At 42.2% G+C, this 25,272-nt stretch overlaps 1 protein-coding gene and 1 long non-coding RNA gene across 2 annotated transcripts; one reads left to right on the top strand and one right to left on the bottom strand.

Annotated features, from left to right (window-relative positions):
- On the bottom strand, nt 1-4,509 carry LOC310769632. The gene is made up of 3 exons (XR_014551760.1): nt 3,807-4,509; nt 3,473-3,716; nt 1-57 (listed from the first exon to the last, which is right to left on the bottom strand). It is a non-coding gene; the product is annotated as an uncharacterized lncRNA (long non-coding RNA).
- LOC310769444 (arylacetamide deacetylase-like 3) lies at nt 1,662-9,790 on the top strand. The gene is made up of 4 exons (XM_083628827.1): nt 1,662-1,869; nt 5,260-5,470; nt 6,859-6,922; nt 8,639-9,790. The coding sequence occupies exons 1-4, from the start codon at nt 1,708-1,710 to the stop codon at nt 9,408-9,410; spliced, it is 1,209 nt and encodes a 402-aa protein (XP_083484953.1). The 5' UTR covers nt 1,662-1,707; the 3' UTR covers nt 9,411-9,790.
- The last annotated feature ends 15,482 nt before the right edge of the window (nt 9,791-25,272 follow it).

The raw sequence follows: 25,272 nt of genomic DNA, 5'->3' as shown, positions 1-25,272 counted from the left end.
CCATCATCTTTCCGTTTTGAGGGCAAATAACATTCTCACAGATTTTCCAAGCAGAAGCTAGAAAAGAAAGGCAGCACAACTTAGGTTCCAAAGATGACAAAAGTTTCTAATTTATTTGCATAGAAACACAAAGATGGCCAAGGACAATGTTTCCCCCCAAAAGCTTGATCTCTGCTTTTGGTCAGCACATCGTGCTCAGAATGGTGTAAATCCCTAAGTAGGCCATTTGAAATAGGCCCGGTGTCTTGCGCTAGCAGCAGTGGCAGATTTGGGACTCTCAAATTTCAGCAGCACAGTGTGCAATGCTAAAATTCAGCACCCCCTGCCTCTTGCACTCCCAGTGCAGCTGAACCAGTTACGCTGCCCTATAACCACCTCTGCCAGCAGATTCTCCTTACGCTGCCCTTCTAAGTCCCTACATGTGTGGAAGGATGCACGAGGGCTTCCTGGTCACTGACCGTATTAAAGATATTTGATTTGCACGAGGGCCAGGATACCTTAGATCGTAGTGAAGAAGGCTACTATTGCTGACAATGGTCTTCATTTCTAAACCCTAATCACTATAGGAGGCTAAGTACTAAGTAGGCTCTTTTTGTTCCTGCATACATGTCTCCGCCCTGTGATAATTTAACTCAGTTAAAATATTTGCAGAATCAGATGAAATATCTTGCATAGGAAAAGAAACAAGGGGAATGAAGGTTTGGAACGTACCATATTATGAGGTCAAGCAATTATTTTACATGTGGGGTTTTTTTAAAAAAAGAGTTTAGACAGTCCTATAGAAAGCTGCAAACAGTTTGAAAATGGAACCCTGAGTTCTTGCAGTCCTTTGCTTCCATAACAACCTTTGATGGAATTATGCAGCCCATAATTACATGACGTTAATTCACCAAGAAGCTGGCTTGGCTATTCCAACAATTTAATCCTTGCTGATTAGAAGGGACTCTGCCATACAGCCAAACTCCGCCCCCAAATTCACAACTATATCATGAATGTCCATTTCAAATTCAGGATGGGTCAGGAATAGTAGCCAACATTAACTCAGAGAAGGCCCATTGACGTTAATGAACACGACTTTGCTTGGCTGCATCGATTTCTGTGGGGCTATTATGAGTATAGATTAATTGGATACAACTCACAGACCAGAATCTCACAGAAACTCCACTTCAAAATCTGGTTGAAAGGAGAAGGTCTTCATTCATAGAATTCGTAAAATCATAGACTTGGAAGGGACCCTGAAGATCATCTAGTCCAACCCCTGCAATGCTGGAATATGCACTTGTCTCATATGGGGATTGAACCTGCAACCTTGGCATTGGGGCAACCCAGGAGATGGCCTGCCAGCAGGATCCACACACCCCACTCTTCCACAAGGAAAAGAGGAGAAAATTCAACAGCCTAGCATTGGGCAGATGCAAGGGGGGGGGGAATCTTCCCAATCATCCAGAGGATTTAGTGTCACAATGCAAAAGCAAATGCAGTTTGAAAGTTCAATACAAACCATTTGCATATATAACTGAACGTACAATTGCATTTATTTATTCAGAAGAAAGAATAGTATTGCATAAGAAATCCCTGGAAAAACAAGGGTGTGATCAATTGCTACAGAATTGTGACGACAGAAGTTGGAATTGCATGACAGCAGAGAAAACAGTTGCCAGGAATCAGCCAGTTATTCAGTCCCTCCAAGGCTTCTCAGGAAGGAAGATGGATCTCTCCATGGTGATGCTGACATTTGTGATCTGCTTCCTCCTTTCCCTGGTGGTGCTCATTTATCGTGATGTCCGAAGAACAGATCTCCCTCCAGGAATCGATAGACCTATCAAACTCCTCCTAATCTCCATTATGGCACGTTCATCCTTGCGTATGGTAAGTTGGATGGACTTTGAACCTGGAGTTTCTGTGGGGCAGCTCAGTCGCTAGAGCATGAGACTCTTAATCTCAAGGTTATCTGCTCGAGCCCCACATTGGGCAAAATATTCCTGCACTGCAGGGGGTTGGACTAGATGGCCCTTGTGGTCCCTTCCACTTCTACAAATTCTATGATTCTGCTATTTTTTTAGTTGCATGGGGGCTGGCCAGCCAGGAAGGGTTCAAACAGGCAACATGTTTTACGAGGTGCAACCCCACCCACCCCATCATAGAAAAATGGAATTGTAGAGTTGGAAGGGACCACAAGCCCAAGCACCACTCTGCAAGGCAGGAATCTTTCACCAAATGTGGAACTTGAACCCAGGACCCTAGGATTAAGAATCTCATGCTCTATCTACTGAGCTAGCCAGCCTGAAGGATTCATGTATTATAACTAGTAAAGGTAAAGGTACCCCTGCCCGTACGGGCCAGTCGTGTCCAACTCTAGGGTTATGCGCCCATCTCACTTAAGAGGCCGGGGGCCAGCGCTGTCCAGAGACACTTCCGGGTCACGTGGCCAGCGTGACGAAGCTGCTCTGGCGAGCCGGCACCAGTGCAGCACACGGAAACGCCGTTTACCTTCCCGCTAGAAAGCGGTACCTATTTATCTACTTGCACTTTAGGGGTGCTTTCAAACTGCTAGGTGGGCAGGAGCTGGGACCGAAGACAGGAGCTCACCCCGCCGCGGGGATTCGAACTGCCGACCATGCGATCGGCAAGCCCTAGGTGCTGAGGTTTTACCCACAGCGCCACCCGCATCCCACAATTTATAACTATTATAACAATTTATAACTATTATAACTAGAGATCTGTGCAAAAAACCCTCTCCCAAATTTCCAGTTCTATTTGTGAGCGCTTGTTTGTGGAGGGACATCTCTCTCCTCCACAGTTCAAATACAGTGCTGATCATCAATGTGACTTCTGGAGGATGCTTTGTGCTTCGACTTCTAGCATCCCCATCTAGCAGGACCATGCTGGCAAAGACTGTCCCACGCCGTGGTATAGCGTGGGTTGCGAGCATCTGGGGCCATGTGTGGGGTGAGGTGGGGACTATGGAGCACGCATTCAGCTGCCTAACAGTGTCTGCATCACCCAAGAGATCACAGCCTCAGAAACAAGAGAAGAAGATTCTCTCTGCTATCTGGAAAGTCACACAGAGAAGCCATTTTCAACAGAGCCCAGTGACAGAAGTATGCAGCTGTATTTAGGCAGCACCGGGTGTTGAAATTTTGCACCCAGGGCAACCGCACCTGTGGCCTCACCCCACGTTATGCCACTAGTCATGCAGTTCTGTCTTGGGGCTCATCCACCTTTCTGCTTGTCCATTGCCTAGAAAGCAGTCATTTCCCACTTTCCCCACACTATCCGAACGTTTTGCCTTTGTGTCACCCGGGGTGCTCGGTGCGTCTTTGCGCGCGGTGAAGTGAACAGAGAAAGCGCCCTCTCGAGTTCTCCCTCCTCTTGCCCTTCCCTCCCGCCCCCCAAAAGGTGGGGGTTGACGAGATAGAGACGCTGCCCCGGCATCTTCTCATACAGAGGCTCCCACCGACGCGGGACCCACCTGTTTGCAGCTCATCTGCCTGCCCGTGGCGCGCTGGGAGATTCCAACGCCCCGCCAGCCACGGTTGCGTGGTGAGTGGCCAGCATCCCAGCCGGCTCCAACGGCTCTTCACTCTTAGCCCTCACTGCCGCCGGGTGGACTCGCGCGTTGCGGTGGCTGGCCGCTGGATCATCCAGGCAGGGATCTCTGCAAGGGGCGTGCCTGGTTTGCGCCCCCCACCCATATTGTGCGCCCGGGGCAACGGCTCCCTGGCACACACCACCCCTCTATGCCTATGTCTGTGCTGCAGCCTGGTAAACATCCTCCGCAATGACACAAACCTCGAGTCACGCACACAAACGATGGAGAATCTTCGGGCGGGGCGGGCAAGAACGATACTCTGAGAAAAATTTGTCTCACCTCTGATTAAAGGTGTGTGGGAGGTCACCTGGAGGCAGCAGTTGCTGCGGATTCAGCAATACCATTGCAACACTACCCAGAGATCTTGGAAGAAGGTAAGTGGTTTAAATAAAGCAACGCCGATGGAGTGTTGCAATGCCCTCGTGGAGATTCTCCCGTACGGGTGTAAAGTCAAGAGCATCCTCCGGAGGTCACTGTTCATTCATTTTTAAACTGAATGGGGAACAAAACAAATGAGCCCCAATCCGTCCCCTTCCGTTGACATATTAGAGTGATAGGGGCATTCAAATTGCATGACCCCCTCCTTCCCCCAAAAAACTCTCCTGGAGTATCTCAACAGTTGTCAGTGATGAGAAAGATCCCTGTCCTCAGACTTGCAACCAAAATGAAATGACACAAAAGGTAAAAGAGGCAGAGGGAGGAAGCAAGTTCGGAGATTGGTTCTTCATTGATAAAATTGCACCTGTTAAATTAGGACCTACTGGATAACCTGTCTGATGCCTGCGGGGTGTGGGTGGTGGAATTCAAGAATGTAATAATAATATTTTCATACCAATGCTATTTGGATGGAAAACAGTGAAGTTACAAGCTGATTCCCCCAGAGGACACAATAAGAAGCTTATAGAACATGTGTGTGTGTGTGTTTTTAATGGCTTATAAAACTGTGACTCTGAAATATACTCAGAGTCGCAAAGTGATTTCATGCTCTTTATTCAGCTCATAGTGGTGAGGAGGAATGAATGTCCCCTCACAGTATCTGCTTTATATACATTATTTACACAATGGGCTGCACATGATTGCCTAACTCTGGAATTCTACTGTAAGCCAATCAGGTTGTGGATTCACTTCTATCTGGAGCATGATTGGGTGGTTCCTGCCAACCAATCATACTGCTGCATTGTTCTAGGACCAATCAGACTGCAGCATTCTGAATCCTATTGTTCTAGGACCAATCAGACTGCTGCATTTTGGATCCTATTGTTCTAGGACCAATCAGACTGCTGCAGTTTGGATCCTATTCAACTCAGTACATAACAGACTCTGTGTCCATTATGTTGGAGGTTTGGTGGACCTGGTGGGGGAGGAATGTTAAAGTCGCCTAAAAATGTCACAGAAGACATTACAGACTGCTTAAAGCTGTCTGAGTCTCCCATTGAAACCAAAGGGAAAATGAAAACTAAGGGAGGGGGGAATGAAAACAAAGAGAACATTTAATGAATGCAATTGGAAGAAATGGAAATGAAATCAATTAAACTTCTGAATGAATCAACGAAGCATTTCTCACCCCACACTACTCCTACAAACAGACCTTGCGGAAACCTTATTAAACTGAAAGCTAACTATGCTTGATACTAGCTTCTGTTGCTTTTTTGTTTTTTTCCAAACAGGGATCTATTTTGGAGAAGTTGGGAATCTGTACAAAACCAACATTCCTTAAATGGAGTTCCTCTGCAATGCCAGCAGGGAGCGAGCCCAGATACACTATCGACACAAAATTTGACAATGTGACTGTGAGGATTTATCAGCCAAAGGGCCTATCCACAGGACAGAGAGGAATTATCTACCTGTATGGAGGAGCTGGCTTATTCGGGAGCATAAGTGAGTCATTTTATTTAACTTACAACCAGTGTGATCTGTGTGGGGCTTGATCTGGAAACTGCATCTCGTGCACAGTGCTGGGACCAGGTTGTTTAGTAGGACAACCGGACAAGCAGATATTACACCTGTGCTGAAGCCACTGCACTGGCTGCTGATCAACTACTGGGGCATGTTCAAGGTCTTGTGGTTAGGACCAGGACAACTCAGGAGCAGGTTACCTGAAAGGCCACTTATCCATTACGTTGGTCGTTTATGGAAATTCTAATCAGGGCACCGCATCCTACAGAATATCCAGGGCCGGCCCTAGATAATTTGCCACCTGAGGCAAAGCAGAACATGGCACACACACCCAATGCCCTGCCGCACTGCTCAGGGATTTTTGGAATATTAAGTGGTTTATAAATGCTTTCTAATAATTTTTTATATATATATAAACATATTTTAAAGGAATTGGTGTGAAGAAAGAAGCTGTGATGGTAATGAAGACATCATATGTAGCTTTCAGCCGTATTTGCAGTCATCACTATCATTTAAATAAAGAGGTCATTTAGGCCGGAGAGAGATAAAGTAACCCTGAGAGGAAGAGTTCAGTGTATATGGGGAAAAAATATTCCACATTAGGTATCTGCTAAGTATGTGCATTTCAGAAATGGATAAACAGATAAGATGATTTCACACACATGGTATCCTTTTTTCTATGTAGCTCAAGGTATTATTAATAAAGCACTCCTGATTAAATCCTATTCTTATCTCCTTACTTCCAGTCTCTCAGCACAATTGATGGATACCAAATTGGTACTATGGTGACCAGATTTCTAACTAGTGAGAGACGCTAGAAGCAAGTATTGCTAAATCGGTACCCTTCAGCCGTTGTGAATTACAACTCCTCCTGGACCATTAGGATAGCTGGGGCTGATGGAAGTTGTAGTCCAATGACATCCAATGTAGTCCAATCTTTTCTGTGAACTGCCCTGAGACCTCTGACTATAGGGTCGGTATATAAATTCAGATAATAATAATAATAATAATAATAATAATAATAATAATAATAATCTGAAGGGCAACCCCTGGCTCAGAGAGTCAGAAGCCAGATCTATTGGTTTGTAGTATAGTAGAAAGAAAAAAGAGGCACATGCAGGAAATGCCTAGGGAAGGGAAATAATCTTTGACAACGAGGGTATTAGTTTGACTTTGGGGCCTTGGGATCTGGATGGGTGGAAGGCTGGGTAAATAGGAAAGATGGGCATTCTCCTCTGGCTCAGATACAAACAGAGCCACAAAGAAGACTTGGGGTTTCATCATACTCGTCATCCCAACCCACATTAATGTAGAAATGTGCATGCCATTGTGTAAAGTATTAATACACTGAAGGTCTTTTTACTATCCAGAAGGTTATCGGAAGCTGTGCCGCTACCTTTCCAGAGAAAGTGAATCAGTGCTTGTGTGTGTTGGGTAAGTCTACTTATTCCTGCATTGATCCTGGATATCCTGAACAGCTGATAAGTGTGGAAGCAGGTGACTCCCCCCCCCCCCAGTTACTCCCAAAAGCAGTGGGGGCATTTGCCACTAGATGGTACAGAGTTAGCCAATGCAGTGTCCTCCAGGTGTTGTTAAATGTCAAGTCCCATCAACCCCAGACAGCATGATTTATGGTCTGGGCTTATGAGAGTTGTCGTCCAACTACATCTGCAGGGCACTACGATTGCTACCTCTGTATTAAAGGCGGTTTCTTCATGATACGTCTGTTACGACAATTTTCTAACAGGTGTGTGGGAAAGCTGACTTCTTGACAGCTCTTCTAACAGCAGCCAAAGCACAGAATTGCACCAGGGCAGAATAATCCTCTGAAGACAAGGGAATAAGAAACTGTGGCAAAGGAACCCAAGGTCCAGAAGGCTAGGCTGAAGTCTGGGCTCCAGTCAAGCTCGTTCCCATCACCACTGCGAGTTCACCACAATGCTGGTGGGGCTGCAAGCAAGGGAGGGACTCCCATACATTGAGGGTGGCAGTGTGACAAGCTTACTGGGTTTGGGCAAATTACTTTTGATGTCGTTTCTCATCTTGGTCTATCCCTGAACGCAAACCCTGCTCCGGCCCTTCTGCCACTAGATCCTGATCTAGATGCTCCCATTATACATAAACCGCTGCCCATTTCCCAATGGAAAAGTCTCAAAGGTCCATCTATGATGGGATGGCAAGGAGAAGTCTGAGGTTTGGCTCTCTTCAAGCATCTTACATAGCACAGAAGGGTGCTGAGAGGCCAAACTAAACATGACCCTTTTGACAAGGTATAGATCAGCTGTGTGAACTGATGTCAGTGGCAGACCACCAGGCACACATACTGAGTTATGAAGAGGCTGTGCCACATATAGATGAAGCCTTTGCAAGGCTTCAGTGATTCAGTTCCGTGGCAGTGCCCATGCTCAAACTTCCTTCTTATATGTGACTGGTGAACTCATGTAACACGGGTATTGTTGGAGTTGATCAATGTCATCTTATTATAAGACCAATTAATATTCTAGAAAATAAAAATAAAGAAAACAGAACCAGCCATTTGCCTCCTTGTCTCAAACTGTTTGCAGGCTTTGAGATCTCCAAGAGTCAACACAATATTGAAAAAGATACACTATATATAAAGTGCTTTGACAATATCACCAGATTTATTAATCAGCAAAACAAAGTAAATTGATGTTTCTGGTTATTCTTCTTCTGTACCTGTTCCTGAAACAGTAAGAGACAATTACAGTCTAGGTTTTGCACCCTGTTACACCTAATCTATTTCTATGGCAACTCACTGCTACAGTTATATGGTGGAAACATGTATCTGACATATTGAATATTTTATGAAAGAATCCCATGCTCTAAGGCAGACATCATGTCTGCTGTGTAATTGCCCAGGGTGTAAAAATCATTTGCTCAGGATAGTAAATTTTAATTAAGCAAGCCTCTTTTGGTTTATGACTTGTGTACCACAGCAGTGCTAGAACCACAGCAGTGTTTACTGAAATTTGGGGAACAGTCCTACCAAAGTTGAAGAAGGGCAGATTCCAAACGCTGACTATGTTTCATTTCGCATATTGTTTTAGAAAGTGTGAACTAGACTGGTTTGTCTTTAACTAAGAATAGGATTGACTTTCTCCCCTGCCCCTTCTCTCCATCATCTTCTAGGCAACGTTTGGCTCCTAAGCACCGCTGTCCTACACAAATCATGGACTGCATCACTGCCACTGAATACTTTTTGAAAAATGCAAGTGATTATGGGGTAGACCCTAATCGAATTGTCATTGCTGGTGACAGCACTGGGGCTGGAATTGTTCCCCTTGTCTGTCAACATCTGTTAACGAGAAAGGATCTCCCAAAGGTCAGAGCCCAGATCCTGCTCTACCCAAATATTCAAACACTGGACTACAACTTGCCATCTTATCAGCAAAACCGAAATGTCCCCCTCCTGTTGACAAAATGGTCTGCCGAATTTGAACTCAGGTTTATGAATGTGAAGCTAGCATATTTGGATCAATTCCTGAAGGGGGCCCATGTTTCCGAAGAAATGAAGATGAAATACAAGAAATGGATCCATGCAGATCATATCCCGGATGAGTTTAAAGTCAGGGGCTACAAACCACCCCCGCCAGTCCCGTTTTCAAAGGAGCTGCACGAAATGATGAAGCTTTCTTTTGATCCCAAGCACTGTGCTCTTCTAGTGGAAGATGACATTGTGTGTCAGCTCCCCGAGACATTTATGTTAACCTGCGAGTATGATGTGCTTAGGGATGATGGACTGCTATACAAAAAACGCTTGGAGGACAATGGTGTGCCCGTAACTTGGCACCATGCAAAGGAAGGATTCCATGGGATTGTAAGTTCAGTTGATTGGTTCTTTGAATGGCCATGTGGAAGGGTGGCAGCAGAGCATGTAACAAGCTTCATAAAACGTTTCTGATCAAAAATCTGTTCTCTTTCCCGCATAAAGACCGTTCATTTTACTGCATGCAGTGCACTCGAAGAAAATGTTATGAAAATGATGTACAGATTGTATTTAACACCAGCTAAACTGGCTAAAGTGTACAAGACAAGAACTAACGAGTGCTGGAAATGTAAGGGAAGGGAAGGTATCTTTTACTACATGTGGTGGAGGTAAAGGCTTTCTGGGAAATGGCATATAATGAGTTAAAGAAAATGTTTTAAAATACATTTTGTTAAAAAACCAGAAGCCTTTTTACTGGGTGTAGTGGGTGAAGAGATACTAAGGGAAGATAAAAGACTGTTTGTGTATGCAACAACCGCGGCAAGAATACTTTTAGCCCAAAAAATGGAAACAGCAAGAAGCATGAAGTACCAATGAAAAAAGAGTTGCAGATGACTAACAGGGTTGTCCGATGACTTGTAATGAGAATTTTTCTACCTTTCTATTTTTATTTAAATTTTGAGACATTCTGTAATAAGTCTAATTAGAATTAGAATTCTAATTACATAAATTGCTGTGATATAAAGGTTAATTTCGAAAGCCATGAGGCGGGAGGGAAAGAAAGAGCCATGGCAGTATAGTGGATAATGATGATGTGAATGTATAACATTAAATGGAGTAATAATAATAATAATAATAATAATAATAATAATAATATACCTCTCATCCAACTTTGGGTGCCTCGTTTAGGGGTGTAGAATGCTCATAATTCTGAAAAGGATTCCTTATTTGTGATTGCTTGTTCATGGGAACCGGTCTGCCGATATACTATGTTACATTTGGCCTAATCTCAGAGTGTTATATATAAAATGTTTGTCCTAAGCAGAGTTGTTGGCATTTGTCTTGAGAAACAAAGGAGAGCACCTCCGGGGATGAAGTCAAACCAAAGTGATCTCTCTGGGGCACAAGCCTGGGCGATGCATGTGGAGGTCCTGGACCGCCTAGATGACAAGACCTCCCTCTCAGCCTCACTGATGTGGTCCAAAGGAAAGCAGAGCAATACGTTTGTCACCAGCTTGGCTGCAGGAGTTGTTGGAAAGAGGTATAGAAGGAACCATCTAACCATCTTAGGGATGCCACTCCAGATTTGTGTAGCATTTACTCCTTAGCCTGTATTTGGGAACTTGGGGACAGTACTGAGCCGAACTTTTGTTCATTGGCAGCTGGGGTTTATGGGGAAACTTTAAGACCCCTAGGAATTATATGAGAACTTAGTCTCATATAAGTAACTGCTTCCTGCCTAGAAATTTACAGCCACCTTGTCACCTGAGGCTGGTATCACAAAACTCAAGGATGCCCTACTTGCATTCCATCTCTTTAATGTAACATTTGGCAGCGGGACTTGTCACAGGGATGTTTTATGCTAAAGTTCAAAATGAGTCTAGCCTCTTGTCCTCTTGAAAGGGTTAGGGCCATTGAGAGTTGTGTCTCAGGGAAATGTATAAAACATTCTTTAACTTGGTGGGTTTTTTTGTCCACTCAGTTCTCCTACAAATCTGCTTCTGCTGCCTTTTTCAGGCAGTGATGCACCAAGCCAATCTCACTTCAGGAGTGGGTTGAGGTTTATGAGAAAAGTGTATCATAATAGCTAGTAAAATCTTCCTTATTTTATTGTGTTCTGGTGCTGTGATTCAAATGTTCCTGAACCTCTAATATGATTGATTTTAAAATAAATTATATATTTTGCATTGGGTTACAGAATCTTTCCTGTTTCTTCCTAGCTTAAATAAATTCTGCTGCTATAGAAACAGCTGGTGTGAGTTATTGGAAATGGGCTCTGATTCCGATTTCAGTGTTCTGGACTATTTGGGGGGTCATGGAGGCTTCTGGGGGAAAGTGTCCTTCCAATTTTTTGGCTGAGGATTTGCAGAAGGAAGAGAGAGCTGAGGCACATCTCAGTCCTAGAGGGTCCCTGAAAGTTGAGTTGTCTAATTTGGACTCCTGCTAGTCCACAAATCAGTAGGTGGTGGAAGGTATACCTTGGACTAAGGAGTATTAAAATTGATGGGAGAACCACTGTATAATAATAATAATAATAATAATAATAATAATAATAATAATAATAATAATTTTATATGTACCTTGCCCTCTCCGGCCAGAGCTCGGCTCAGGGTGGCTAACATCATAAAACTAATACAGTATGCAAAGAACATCAAAAAACTAATACAGTATGCAAAGAACATAAGAACATAAAAACAGGCAATCAATTAATTAAAATATATCTTAAAATTAATTCAGAACGAATTAAAATCTGGACAGATGGCAGTCCATGGGTAAAAATGAGAATGGTTAATATTCTCCAGGGCCAAATGTTACCACTGGTTTTATAAAGGACCTGTGAGCGGGCTAGGAAGTCTCTTTAATGCTTGTTCTTATATAGAAATAAAGAATCAGACTGAACCCTGACCAAAGGCCTGGCAGAACAGCTCCGTCTTGCAGGCCCTACAGAAAGATGTCAAATCCTGCAGGGCCCTGGTCTCTTGTGAGAGAGCGTTCCACCAGGCTGGGGCTACGGCCAAAAAGGCCCTGGCTCTGGTCGAGGCCAGTCTAATCTCCCTGGGATCTTCAGAGTGTTATTATTTGCAGACCTTAAGGTCCTCCGTGGGGCATACCAGGAAAGGCAGTCCCGTAGGTACGAGGGTCCTAGGCCGTATAGGGCTGTAAAGGTTAAAACCAGCACCTTAAACCTGATCCTGTACTCCACCAGGAGCCAGTGCAGCTGGTATAGCACCAGATGAATGTGCTCCCACAGCGATGACCCCCTGAGGAGTCTTGCTGCGGCATTCTTTATTTCACAACAAGAAAGGTGAAAAGAGGTGTTGGAAATCTTTAAAGAATCAGTAAACTATATATATTGAATTCAGTAGATATCACAAGCTTTTTAATAAGATGCTAAAATCATCAATTTACAGCTTAGGTTTACTTCAGCTGCTTAAGCTTATCACAGAGGAGTTAGATCTTAGGTTTCAACAATTTGTAGGTTACAGAACAGGCAAGTACTAACCTGCCTAAAATCCTTCATATCCCCAGCCTTTAGAAATTTCACACCTGAGGCTCCTCTATTAGATCCTGTCTGTCAGAGTAGAGGATCAGCACACACTCCTATTTTAACTGGTTTAGGATTATTCTTCTCTCACTAGAGAGAGATATCTCTTTCCTATTGAGCTGGGATGTAAGTAGAGCATTCCCTCACAACTCCACTTCTCCTCACCCAAAATCCAGCTTCCCAGTTCTTTCATGTCTGTATACCCTTGAAAGACAATAACCATGTATTTCAGGCTAATCGCCAGCCCAGAGACTGCCTTCTCTGAGTGTAAATCTTCCCTCTGGGCTCAGAGTTTATGCTGTTACCAAGCTGAATGCCAGGAACCAAAACTTTCTCTCCCTTTCCCCCCTCAGAGTCATGTCTTCACCTGCTTCTGGCTAGCTGTACCAATCAAAGGGAAGCTCTAGCTCAGCATATTGAGAGCTATATCACTCTGGTGGAATTCTGCCTGTATTGTACCATCAAACTTTGCTTTGCCTTGACCATCCATCGCAGTAGTGGTTTCCCGCCTTGAGGAAAGGTCGTCCACCTCCCCTTTTTTCTTTAGGGGAATGAATCTGAGGATGCAGCATTCCCTGGGCTGTGCATGAGAGGTGAGATTGTGGCCACATATTCCACAAACTGAGGCAATTAAGAAGCTCTGGAGCCAAGTGAGGATTCCCAGGTAAGATCCTCCCTCTATTGTGTGGGCAGGTAATCCCTCCCCTACCTGGCCTGATCTCCTTGGCAACGCTTCCCCCAGGTGGGATTGGACAACTGACTGAGGTAGGCGGAGACCTCCAGGTATCCCACCTGAGGGAAGGCAAAACAAGCCTATGCTGTTGGAGCCGCTCCAGATCTAGGGGCTGCGCGCGTCCACGCAAAGGGCGCCCCCTGTTTTAAGCGGGGAGCGGTCATTGAGGAAAAATGTGAAGAGGACCCAAAGCTGTGATCTCACCAGAATCCAACCATCCCGCTGTTTTTCTCTGGCAAAGTGTTACTTAAGAGGTATCGGAGGGGTGTATGTTTCAAAATTGATTAATGGTTATTATAGATAGTTAGAAGAGGATTTCCTCTACCCAACTATTTTGAGGAAAAGTTATAACGACGTATAGCAGAGATTGGTAAATCGAACAGGTGATGTGTAGGGAGAAGGGGTGAATGTATTTTGAAATGATAGTTGGAAAAGTTATTGTACTGGAAGTAGCAAAGGAGGGAGGAAAATAGAGAGAATATCAGTATGGCGGAGGGAGTCAGCTTTTAAATTTGCATTAAATTTGCATCAATTTGTATGAATTTTGTGGCAATTTGTTTAAAATTATGGAAAATGAATAATTGGGGGGGGGGGGAGTGAGCGCCCCTGCATGTTATCACTGCAATTTAAATTTACTGCTCAGTCTTATTCTGTGGTATGTTTTTGTTGTTGTTGTAGGTCCCTGTAAATTCCTTATTTGAGTTTAGATTTTCTGCATTGCTGGGTGGCTGTAGCTAATGCAAATACCTCGGGTTACAGACGCTTCAGGTTGCATTTTTCCGGGTTTCTGCAGTCACGCATGCGCAGAAGCGCTAAATCACGGTTTGCACATGCTCAGAAGCACCCTGTGGGAGGGCTGGCCATATCATTAGTAAGCAGAGTCAAATGACCACATCAGGCAGCACACCAGGGGAGTGGCAGATATACAGATGTACTAGGAAAATGAAAGTCCTTCCATAACCTGCCGTATTATCAGCAGTCTAAACAAATCTCTCTCTCTGCCTAATCTATCTCATGTGGAAAGGGTCTCCTCACAATGGGTCTCCTCACAGTAGCACTAACATTGACTAACATTGAATACAACCTCTGTTTTGGATTTGAACTTGACTTTTAATATATCATTGTGAGTTGGGAGCGGAGCTTGGCTGCATGCCTGAGCCCCCTTCTAATTGCTGGATCCAGCAAGAATTCAGTTGTTGGAATAGCCAGGCCAGCTTCTTTGTGAATTAATGCCACGTAATTATGGGCTGTTATGGTAACAAAGGAAGTGTGACTGCAAGTAATAATTTTTTATTTATTTATTTATTTATTTATTTCCCCAAAATCTGGCTGGGCAGCTTCCAACAAAATATTGAAAATATGATAAAACTAATTAAGGTGCACACTGTTTGTCGGACTCTCCACTCGGCCAAGCTGCTAAAGCTCATCTTCCAGCCACGTCTCTGGAATCGCCCTCCTGACAAATAATTCATGACCTCGAGCCTTTGATGAGGCTCCAAGGCACATTCTCATTCAGCAGAGAATCCAGTACAGGGAAGTGATGAGATTTATGGCTACATTGCAAAGAGTTTTATTTCTAAGCTATGCAGACAGAAAAGACAACCTCTCTCTATGAAAGCAGAGAGCAACTGAAACAAAGGAACAAAGGAACAAAGGAAACAGGAAACCAGTAAACATCACATCTGTCTTCTGCCTCCGTGAGACTTCCAACAGCCTGGAAGGTCTCTGGAATGTAAACAGAGTCCTGTGACTCTAAGCAGCTGCTCAGTGGCAAACAGAAACTAACATCCTCCCCCTTTCTGTGAACACTACTGGGCAGCGTGTCAGTACAATCTCAGTACAAACCCAATTTCTGTACATAGGTACAGTGTTGATCCTTCGGAACAACCTTGGACAATAAATCAGCAGGAATTTCATTACCTGGCATGTAGGACACTGTTACGAGTCCTTTCTGAACACATTCTCTAGCATGTTGCAGCTTCAATTGCAAGTGCTTCGTGCTTTACTTACATCCCTCAGAAGTCAGCAAAGCCAAACATGCTTTATTATCCTGATAAACCTGGATTGGACACTTTACAGGAATTCTCATGTCTTTACACAATTGTAACAACCATTCACAATCCACAAGACAGTGCATTCAGTTCAGCTTCACAAGTACTTAAGCTAACTGTTTTTTGCTTCTTGCACGACCAATCAAATAGACCCTGGTTGTACATGTAGCAAACTCCAGACGTGCTTTTCCTGTCTGTAGTGTCACTTCCAAAACTCGCATCAGCAAATATCTCAAGACCACCAGACTTCTGATTGTTAAATCTCAGTGTGTAATGCATAGTGCCTTTCAAATAGTGTGCTATGCGTTTCAGAACTTTCCAATCCTTAACAGTAGGATTGTTGACTTGCCTGCTTAGCAAATTACAGCTAACTGCAATGCCCATCTCGTTATTGAATGTGGATTACAAAATCTTTGCTGACATTTTAGCAAAGAGACTGAAAAGAGTTTTGATGGAGGAGATTCACGGGGACCAAGCGGGCTTTCTCCCAAAAAGGCATTTGTCGAACAATGTAAGGAATATAATTGACATTTTGGAAAAGCTGGAAGTGAACATAAACACTAAAGCTGTTTTGATATTTGTGGATGCCGAGAAAGCCTTTGACAACATTTCTTGGAGTTTTATGTTGAAGAACCTCCGGGGGATGGGGGTAGGCCAAGGGTTTGAGAATGGTATAGGTGCAATATACTCTGAACAGAAAGCCAAACTAATTGTAAATAATGTGGTTACAGAAGAGTTCAAGATTGAAAAAGGGACACGTCAGGGGTGCCCTATCTCCCCACTACTTTTTATATCGGTCCTGGAGGTTTTGCTTAATATGATTAGGAGGGACCAGTTGGTTAAAGGGATTCAGGTCGGAGCTAAACAATATAAACTGAGAGCATTTGCAGATGACTTAGTACTTACATTACAAGAGCCAGAAGCTAGCACGAAAAGAGTTTTGGAAATAATTCAAGAGTTTGGTCAAATGGCAGGATTTAAATTGAATAAGTCTAAGACAAAGGTTTTGGAGAAAAATTTGACACAGATAGAAAAGGAAAGGTTTCAGAACGAGACAGGGTTAACTGTGGTTTAAAAAGTGAAATATTTGGGTATAAATATGACAGCTAAAAATGTGAATTTGTTTAAAGATAATTATGAAAAAACTTGGAGAGAAGTGAAAAAAGATTTGGAGATTTGGTCCAACTTAAAGCTTTCCTTGTTAGGCCGTATTGCAGCTATAAAAATGAATGTATTGCCAAGAATGTTGTTTTTGTTCCAAGCATTGCAAATAATTGATAAAATGGATTGTTTCAAGAGGTGGCAAAAAGACATATCTAAATTTGTCTGGCAGGGCAAAAAGCCCAGAATTAAATTTAAGATATTAACGGATTCAAAGGAAAGAGGGGGGTTTGCCCTGCCAGACTTTAAACTTTACTATGAAGCGGCAGCTTTCTGCTGGCTGAAAGAATGGCTACTTCTTGAAAACACAGACATTTTGGATTTGGAAGGTTTTAATAACATTTTTGGGTGGCATGCATATTTGTGGTATGACAAGGTTAAAGCACATAAAAGTTTCAAAAATCATATTGTCAGAAAAGCACTATTAAATGTCTGGGTCAGATATAAAGACTTGCTGGAAAATAAAACTCCAAGGTGGCTGTCGCCAATGGAAGCTAAGGCAGTTAAAAAGTTAAATATGGAATCCAAGTGGCCAAGATACTGGGAAATTTTGGAAAAGGAAGGGGACAAATTGAGATTGCAGAGTTTTGAGAAATTAAAAGGGAAGGTGAGAGACTGGTTGCACTATCATCAAATAAATGAAGCGTTTAAACTGGACAGTAAAATTGGCTTCCAGGTGGAAAAATCAAAATTGGAGACAGAACTGTTAGAACCCAGTACTAAGAATTTGTCCAAAATGTACAATTTGCTGCTGAAATGGAATACACAAGATGAAACGGTTAAATCGGTCATGATTAAATGGGCTCAGGACATTGGTCATAATATTTTGTTTGCTGATTGGGAAAAGTTGTGGACCACCAGGATGAAATTTACGGCATGTAATGCCTTAAGAGAAAACATTATGAAAATGATATATAGGTGGTACATAACCCCAGTCAAGCTTGCAAAGATTTACCATTTGCCTGACAATAAATGTTGGAAATGTAAAGAAACTGAAGGTACATTTTTTCATCTTTGGTGGACTTGCCCGAAGATTAAGGCATTCTGGGAAATGATCTATAATGAACTTAAAAAGGTATTTAAATATACTTTCCCCAAGAAACCAGAGGTCTTTCTCTTGGGTATTGTCGGCCAAGGGGTGTTAAAGACGGATATAACTTTCTTTATGTATGCTACAACAGCAGCTAGAATACTCATTGCAAAGTACTGGAAGACGCAAGAGCTACCCACACTGGAAGAATGGCAGATGAAGGTGATAGACTACATGGGCTTGGCAGAAATGACGAGCAGAATCCGAAACCAGGGAAGAGAAGCAGCGCAAGAAGAATGGAAAAAATTCAAGGACTATTTAAAGAAATATTACAAAGTTAATGAAAGTTAGAATGATGATGGACTGGAAAGTAAATGGTTACTATTAGTAATGGTTAAGACAAGGAGAATAAGGAAGAATAGTCTAAATTTAAATTAAAATAAGGGAAGATTTGCTGAACAATCGATAAGAATTTGGAATACAGAAAGGGGAGGCATGAGGAAGTCGGGGAAGAAAGGTATAAGAAATTAGGATATGAAATGATACATGTTTTTTGTTCTGTTTTTGTCTTTGTATGTTTATGTTTGTTGTGTTGTGTTTATATGGAAAAAATAAAAATATTATAAAAAAAAAACAAATAGTGTGCTATGCGTTTCAGAACTTTCCAATCCTTAACAGTAGGATTGTTGACTTGCCTGCTTAGCAAATTACAGCTAACTGCAATGTCCGGTCTTGAACATCTGGCAATGAAATTTAGTTTGCCTAGCACACTTCTATATAGTGTAGTGTACAGTTTTATTTCTAGGTTACGCAGACAGAACAGACAACCTCTCTCTATGAAAGCAGAGAGCAACTGAAACAAAGGAACAAAGGAAACAGGCAACCAGTAAACATCACATCCATCTCCTGCCTCCGTGAGACTTCCAACAGCCTGGAAGGTCTCTGGAATGTAAAAAGAGTCCTGTTACTCTAAGCAGCTGCTCAGTGGCAAACAGAAACTAACACAGTTCTGAGTATGATGCGCTGATCAAAAGTGGAGATCAAGCTTTGTTGGGATTAATTGCCCTTGGCATTTTACAACACGCTTGCGTAAGGCGTTTAGAGCCACTTTACGTAGCAGCAGAGGATTGCACCAGGGATTTGGCATTGCTGACCATGAGGCTCTGACAGGGACCTAGAGACCTTCTGCCTCCTTCCCAAACCCAGGAAAGTGAGGCATGTTAGACGCTTTCTTCCCCAAAACATACAGCTCTAAAACTGAGCCAGCCACCCAACCACCCCAAAGAAAAGCAGCTAAGAGCATGTTGACTTGCCGAGTTCCTCTGAAGTGGAAGTGACCTTACCTCCAGAGTAGCATGATCCTAGAATCCTCCTGGTCCTTCTCAAAGCCTTGTAAGCGCTTTCCCAGGTTTGGAAAGATGAAGGGAAGGCTCTAGGACCCTACCAGAGCCGAGAGCTCAAAACCCTGTGCCAGCTCTGCCACTGCTCCCTCAAGCAAGGGTTGTCACTTAAGCCCCTGTGCCCTACCTGGTTAAGCTGGCCATTATGGGCTGTATCACATAACTAACTCCCCCAGCTAGGTGTTGCCTGAAGTTGTTTAGATCAAAAGCAAATGCTTGTCTATCTTTGCTATGTGGTGTGTGATTAATGGGAGTTTCCCTCTGTGAGTTAAGCTTTGGGTTATGATAACATACTGAACATATTTTAATTTCCCTTAATCTTGTATCTGTATTTCTCTTGCATCCCAGCGGTTGATGATGCCTTCTTTGTGTTGCTTCATGATGGCCTCTAGTCTTCATTGTAAATTGCTACTAAAAATCCCAGTTGTGCTTGGCTTAAGTTGTGGGCTAGTCTCAAAGTCTCTGAAAATCTTTAAATGAAGCGAGGTACCAAACTTTGTACGATGAAAGATAAGCTGTGAAGCTTTTTGTATTCAGCAAATATAATGTCCAACACTGAACAGAGATTCCGGATATTGACTGCTGTTTTGTAGATCTTCATCAGCATGGTGGGAAAATACAGAATTGTTTCATAAACTGAAAATAAAATTTTACAGACAATGACCTGCATGACATATCACTTTACAAAAATTATAAACTGTAATACAAACAGTAATGAAAAAGAGTACACACCCCATCTTATTTCGAATGAACATATGTGAATGAAAATATCAAATGCTGTGGTGGGTTGAAGCCCCATGTTGGGTGAAAGGTTCCTGCATGGCAGGGGGTTGAACTAGATTACCCTCATGGTCCCTTCCAACTCTACAATTCCCTACAGGCCCTTTCAGGTGCGAAGGTGGGCAAGGGGGGCTCTCTTGGTAGCTCCACTGCCCTCAAAAGCTCAGGAGGCTTGGGGAGGGCATCCTCCGTGGTAGCCCCTAGGTTGTGATACTTTCTCCCTGCAGAAGTGCATCTGGCACCTTCAATAGAAAACTCAAGTTAATGTTGAAGATGCACCTCTTTACCTTGGCTTTTCATACTTCAGATGTATATTTTTTGAGCCCCACTTTATTTCTGAGATTGTCAATTGTTTTAACCTGTTTTTAATACTTGTTGGAGATTACAGGGAGGAAATTCTGACTGAAACCAATGGAAGATATAAGGAGCCAAGTTACCAATTGGTTACAGTATCTGTTATGTACTGAAGTTCTCACCCTGGGCCAGCAGGGGGATACTGTAGATAGTTTTCACTCAGGTCCACATATGCAAATAAGGAATTGAAAGTGACATTCAGTGATTGGATAGTTACAGAAAGTTGTTACTGTTGCTTTGTAGTTGAGCTGGTTGGCTGAACCCTTCAGCCCAGTTCTGTTCTGGGCCTGTGAATAAACAAGAGCTGTTTGAAGAATCACTGTGTCATCTGATATGTTCACCCACAACTTAACAGTATCATCAGTTATGTGATGTGTTTAAGTTCGATTTTAAAAACACGGATTCCTGGACCAAAGCTTATAATTTGAAAGACAAGTATTACAGAATAAGGACAAGCTATTGTCCAAAATGTATAACTTTTTATTAGAATGAGAAACAAAAGACGAGCTAGTTAAAGCCTAAGCGACACATTGGGCAATAGATATAGGACACAACATAGATTTAAACCTCTGGGAGAAACTTTGGAAGAATGATTTGAAATTTACTGCATGTTACTCATTGAAGGAGAATTATATGAAAATGATTCACAGATAGTATTTAACCCTGCGTTGATTGGCTAAGATGTATAAAGCAGAATCAGATATGTGTTGGAAATGTAAAGAAATGAAGGGAACATTTTTTCACATGTGGTGGACATGTAAAAAGGGAAAAGAATAGACTGTGATATGGTTTATGAAATAATGATATTGGAAACTGCTATATATAATTACTAAGAAATTCAGATGGAAGAGATTTGAGGAGGCCAAATAATATGTTTATGAAGATGGATTTTAATTTAATTAATTAATTAAGTGATAGTCAAGCGATGATCTGTTGTATGTTTCATATTCTTTTTTCTTTTTCTTTTTTCTGTTTCATTCTTTTTCCTTTATTATTGTCAACTTTTTCTTTTTTCGTTATGTTTATGTATGAAAAATAATAAATATTATTATAAATAATAATAAAAAGGTAAAAGAATATTGGGAAATGATCTATAATGCATTGAAAAAAATGTTTAAAATAACTTTCCTAAAAAGACCAGAGTCCATTTTTGTTGGGAATAATCCAGACTGAAATTCCTAAGTGTCAACAAAATTTATTTATGTATGCAACAACGGCGACCTGGAGTTTTGTTAGCCTCAAAATGGAAAGTGAGGGAGGTCCCAGGCAAAGAGGACTGGCAACTTAAGATGGAAGAATATGCAACGCTTGCAGGTTTAACATATAGAATAAGAGAGCAATAAGAACATATATTCAAAGAAGAGTGGAAAATATTTACTGAGTATATGGAAAATAACTATACATAGCTGGAAATGCTGGCAGTATTAAAATCAACAGTGTAATGTTGGAGTGATGTAAAAGTGGAGAGTCGACTAATATGGTTGTAGCAAAATATGCAGGAATGAAAGATTCATAAAACGAACCAAGGAAAGAGAAGGAGGGAAGTCGTTGGATATTTAACAGTATGTAAAATGTTTCTTTTAAGATGTAAAATTGAAAACTTAATAAAAGCTATTTTTTTTAAAAGCAACAACAGCAATAACCTGTTTTTAATACTGTGCATCATTCTGGAGCAGAAAGCTGGGTCAAACTGCAAATGTGCTGAAGGCATAAGTGCCCTAACTGGCATTGTGAAGGGTAATTATGACATACAAGTTGTGATCCTAATGAATGGTTTCATCCATTTAATTTACTTAATGACTAAATGGCTAATTACAGGAGGTGGACGCGGGTGGCGTTGTGGGTTAAATCACAGAGCCTAGGACTTGCTGATCAGAAGGTCGGAGGTTTGAATCCCCGCGACGGGGTGAGCTCCCGTTGCTCGGTCCCAGCTCCTGCCAACCAAGCAGTTCGAAAGCACCTCAAAGTACAAGTAGAAAAATAAGTACCGCTCCGGCGGGAAGGTAAACGGCATTTCCATGCACTGCTCTGGTTTGGCAGAAGAGGCTTAGTCATGCTGGCCACATGAGCCGGAAGCTGTCTGCAGACAAACGTCAGCTCCCTTGGCCAATAAAGCACCGCAACCCCAGAGTCGGACACGACTGGACCTAATGGTCAAGTGTCCCTTTACCTTTAACCAGGTTAAACCTATGTTATTCACTTGACAGGGCAAAAAATGTTTCTCAGTGTAATAGCAGAAGATAGACAGTCTCCAATACAGTCTATGGATTTGCAATGTTTTCTCACATTTGTGATGTCAAAGAGAAAAACAACTACCAGACTTTTAGAAGACATCTGAAGGCAGCCCTGTTTAGGAAAGCTTTTAATGTTTAATAGACTATTGTATTTTAATATTCTGTTGGAAGCCGCCCAGAGTGGCTGGGTGAACCTAGCCAGATGGGTGGGGTATAAGTAGTAAATTAGTAGTAGTAGTAGTACTGTGGTACCACACAAACAACTGAAGCAACGTGAGTCATCAGGATGTATGAGATAGCGCACTCTCATTTTGTTCCATTGAGCTATTTACAGATTATTGGCAACTGTATAACAAATATTTGGATGAAGATTGGAAAAATAACTGCTTAAAAAATAATTTATGTATTCAATTCATTTGCCACCTGTCAACAATATTGCGCTTTGGGGCTAGCCTTCCAGGTAGCGGGTGTTGTTTAGTTAACATGATTTCATTGGAGATAAATGCTTGTTGGTGAATGGATAAGAATGTGCCATATAGAGATTTATGACACAATTGTTTACAATTGCTGAAACTGGAATTTGGTGTTTCATGCTATTTAAACATTTCTATCAAGCTGCTCTATTAAAGCCATGGTTTTCCCAGTAGTGATGTATGGAAGTGAGAGCTGGACCATAAAGAAGGCTGATCGCCAAAGAATTGATGCTTTTGAATTATGGTGCTGGAGGAGACTCTTGAGAGTCCCATGGACTGCAAGAAGATCAAACACATCCATTCTTAAGGAAATCAGCCCTGAGTGCTCACTGGAAGGACAGATCGTGAAGCTGAGGCTCCAATACTTTGGCCACCTCATGAGAAGAGAAGACTCCCTGGAAAAGACCCTGATGTTGGGAAAGATGGAGGGCACAAGGAGAAGGAGATGACAGAGGACGAGATGGTTGGACAGTGTTCTCGAAGCCACAAACATGAGTCTGACCAAACTGCGGGAGGCAGTGGAAGACAGGAGTGCCTGGCGTGCTCTGGTCCATGGGGTCACGAAGAGACGGACACGACTAAACGACTAAACAACAACAAAATCAAGCTGCTGGTAGTTGTTGTCAGGAGAGATAGGGTGAGGGATCATCTACATGTGGGTGAATTTATTCAATTCATTTACCACCTGCCAAAAATATTGTGCCTTGGGGTTAGCCTTCCAGATAGCAGGTGTCATTTAGATCAAATGATTTCACTGAAAGTAAATGTGTGTTGGTGAACGGGTAGAAAATGGTCATATAGAGTTTTTATCATGTTCAGATATTACAGAAAACAATTGCAGTTCCTGGTTCCTCATGTGACTGCAGCCTTATGTTCTAATATGTGAAGTGGACTAATGCCCCCTTTATTAATTATGGGATTTATTTATACAAAGTGTCTTTAGGATTAGTGACTTGATCACTTTGGTTGAAGATGTCAAGCAGATGTTGGTTCTGCATATATAATCCTTCAATAAATCACATTCTAATATGCATATAGCAGTTGTGCCAACTTGAATAGATATTAGGAAACATTCATTTATGAGGGGCTCCGCTAGGGGAGCCTTGGAAGATGGCCGACAATACCATCTTTCCAGCTCACTCGAGGTAATTAAGGGGCTGATATGGAAGTAAATCAGCCTCCCGTTTTTCTCCCCGGTGTAAGGGGAGATGCAGCTTCGTCCACGGTTGCCCATAAATCACCCCAGAGTTCGAAAGAAGGGAGGGGGTGAGGGCACTGGACGGAAAGCCCTCGAGCGAATTAGGATCTCCCGGACGCTGTCTCCAAGTGCGACCCAAGTTGCGTTTTTTAAGATAAAAAACTGGAAATAAGAATCATCGCACATGCTTCGAGTGAAGAAAAGGGTACTTTAGCTGCTAATTAAATCTGCCACTAAGAAGTTAAGAGCGATGGAGTGGACTGGAAAGAAGATAACATCAAAGAATAACATCTATGCCGGTATGTTGAAACGGAACGGAAAGGGGGGGGACTTTTCCTTTTCTTATTACGATATTACCTAACAACCCCCCCCCCCAGAAGAACCGACAAAATGACCTAGAGCAAGTGAGATTGGAAAATAAACTGTGTGGAAATAAAAATATCAACTAAAGCCTTTGTTTGTTGAAATATCTGGGAAGAAAATAAAAGGCTCTCCTGTGACGCAGTTTTTAATCGGGATCCGCCATTATGAGACACACTATGTTGCGAGATTAATAGCCATAGGGGGAGGCAAGCCTTTACTCTGTTATCATGTTTGTACTCTAAGTTTCCAGGCACATCTCCCCTGGAAAGGCTAATTTATGGTGCAACTTGTCTGGGAAAATTAATGAGCAAATGCCTAGATTTTATTTCGTTGGAACTGAAAAAAGTGGCGTCTGCCACCCAAGGAGGACTTTTGGATCAGCGTGTTAAGATTTACTGCAAACAAAAGACTTACCAGATTTTTAAAAAGGAAGAGCCTTACAAAGTTCACACAGAAGTATAATATTGTTTACTTTAACTCGCCTGTGGAAACAACTCAGAGGCTATTAAGAAGAAAAAGGATAACATTAAGAAGACTGGAAGATGGGACTGGTGAACACTAAAAGCAGCACAAATATGAGATGATTGGACCCTACTGAACTCAAAGCATGGGAACCCCCAACAAAAATTTATAATTTGGCAAAATATTTGGACTTTATGATTTGTATTGGTATAACTTGGAATAATTAATGTGATATGATTGGATTGTTAAATGGAAAACTCAATAAAATTATTATAAAAAAATGAAACATTCATTTATGCCATCATATCCATATGCCATCATATCAAAGGATTAAATTTGGGTGGTGCAACGTTTTTCTAATCAGTGTTTGATGGAATAATCTGTCTCCTGTTAAATTGTGGAAACCTTTTGTGAAAAGCTTGGACAGGCTGTGGAGGGAAGAAGGGCATATGGAAGCCTAGAAAACCATACCCTGCAACGGGCGCTGCTATGTCAGGGTCGCTGTTGAAGGGCCGGAAAGGAATTACCCTGCATTGGCAGGTTTGCCTTTCCC

Source organism: Podarcis filfolensis, assembly GCF_964270895.1.
Source record: "Podarcis filfolensis genome assembly, chromosome: 8".
In the NCBI taxonomy this organism is placed as follows: domain Eukaryota; kingdom Metazoa; phylum Chordata; class Lepidosauria; order Squamata; family Lacertidae; genus Podarcis; species Podarcis filfolensis.
The sequence above is the reverse complement of the archived record's forward strand: the minus strand, read 5'-3'. Positions and strand labels throughout refer to the sequence as shown.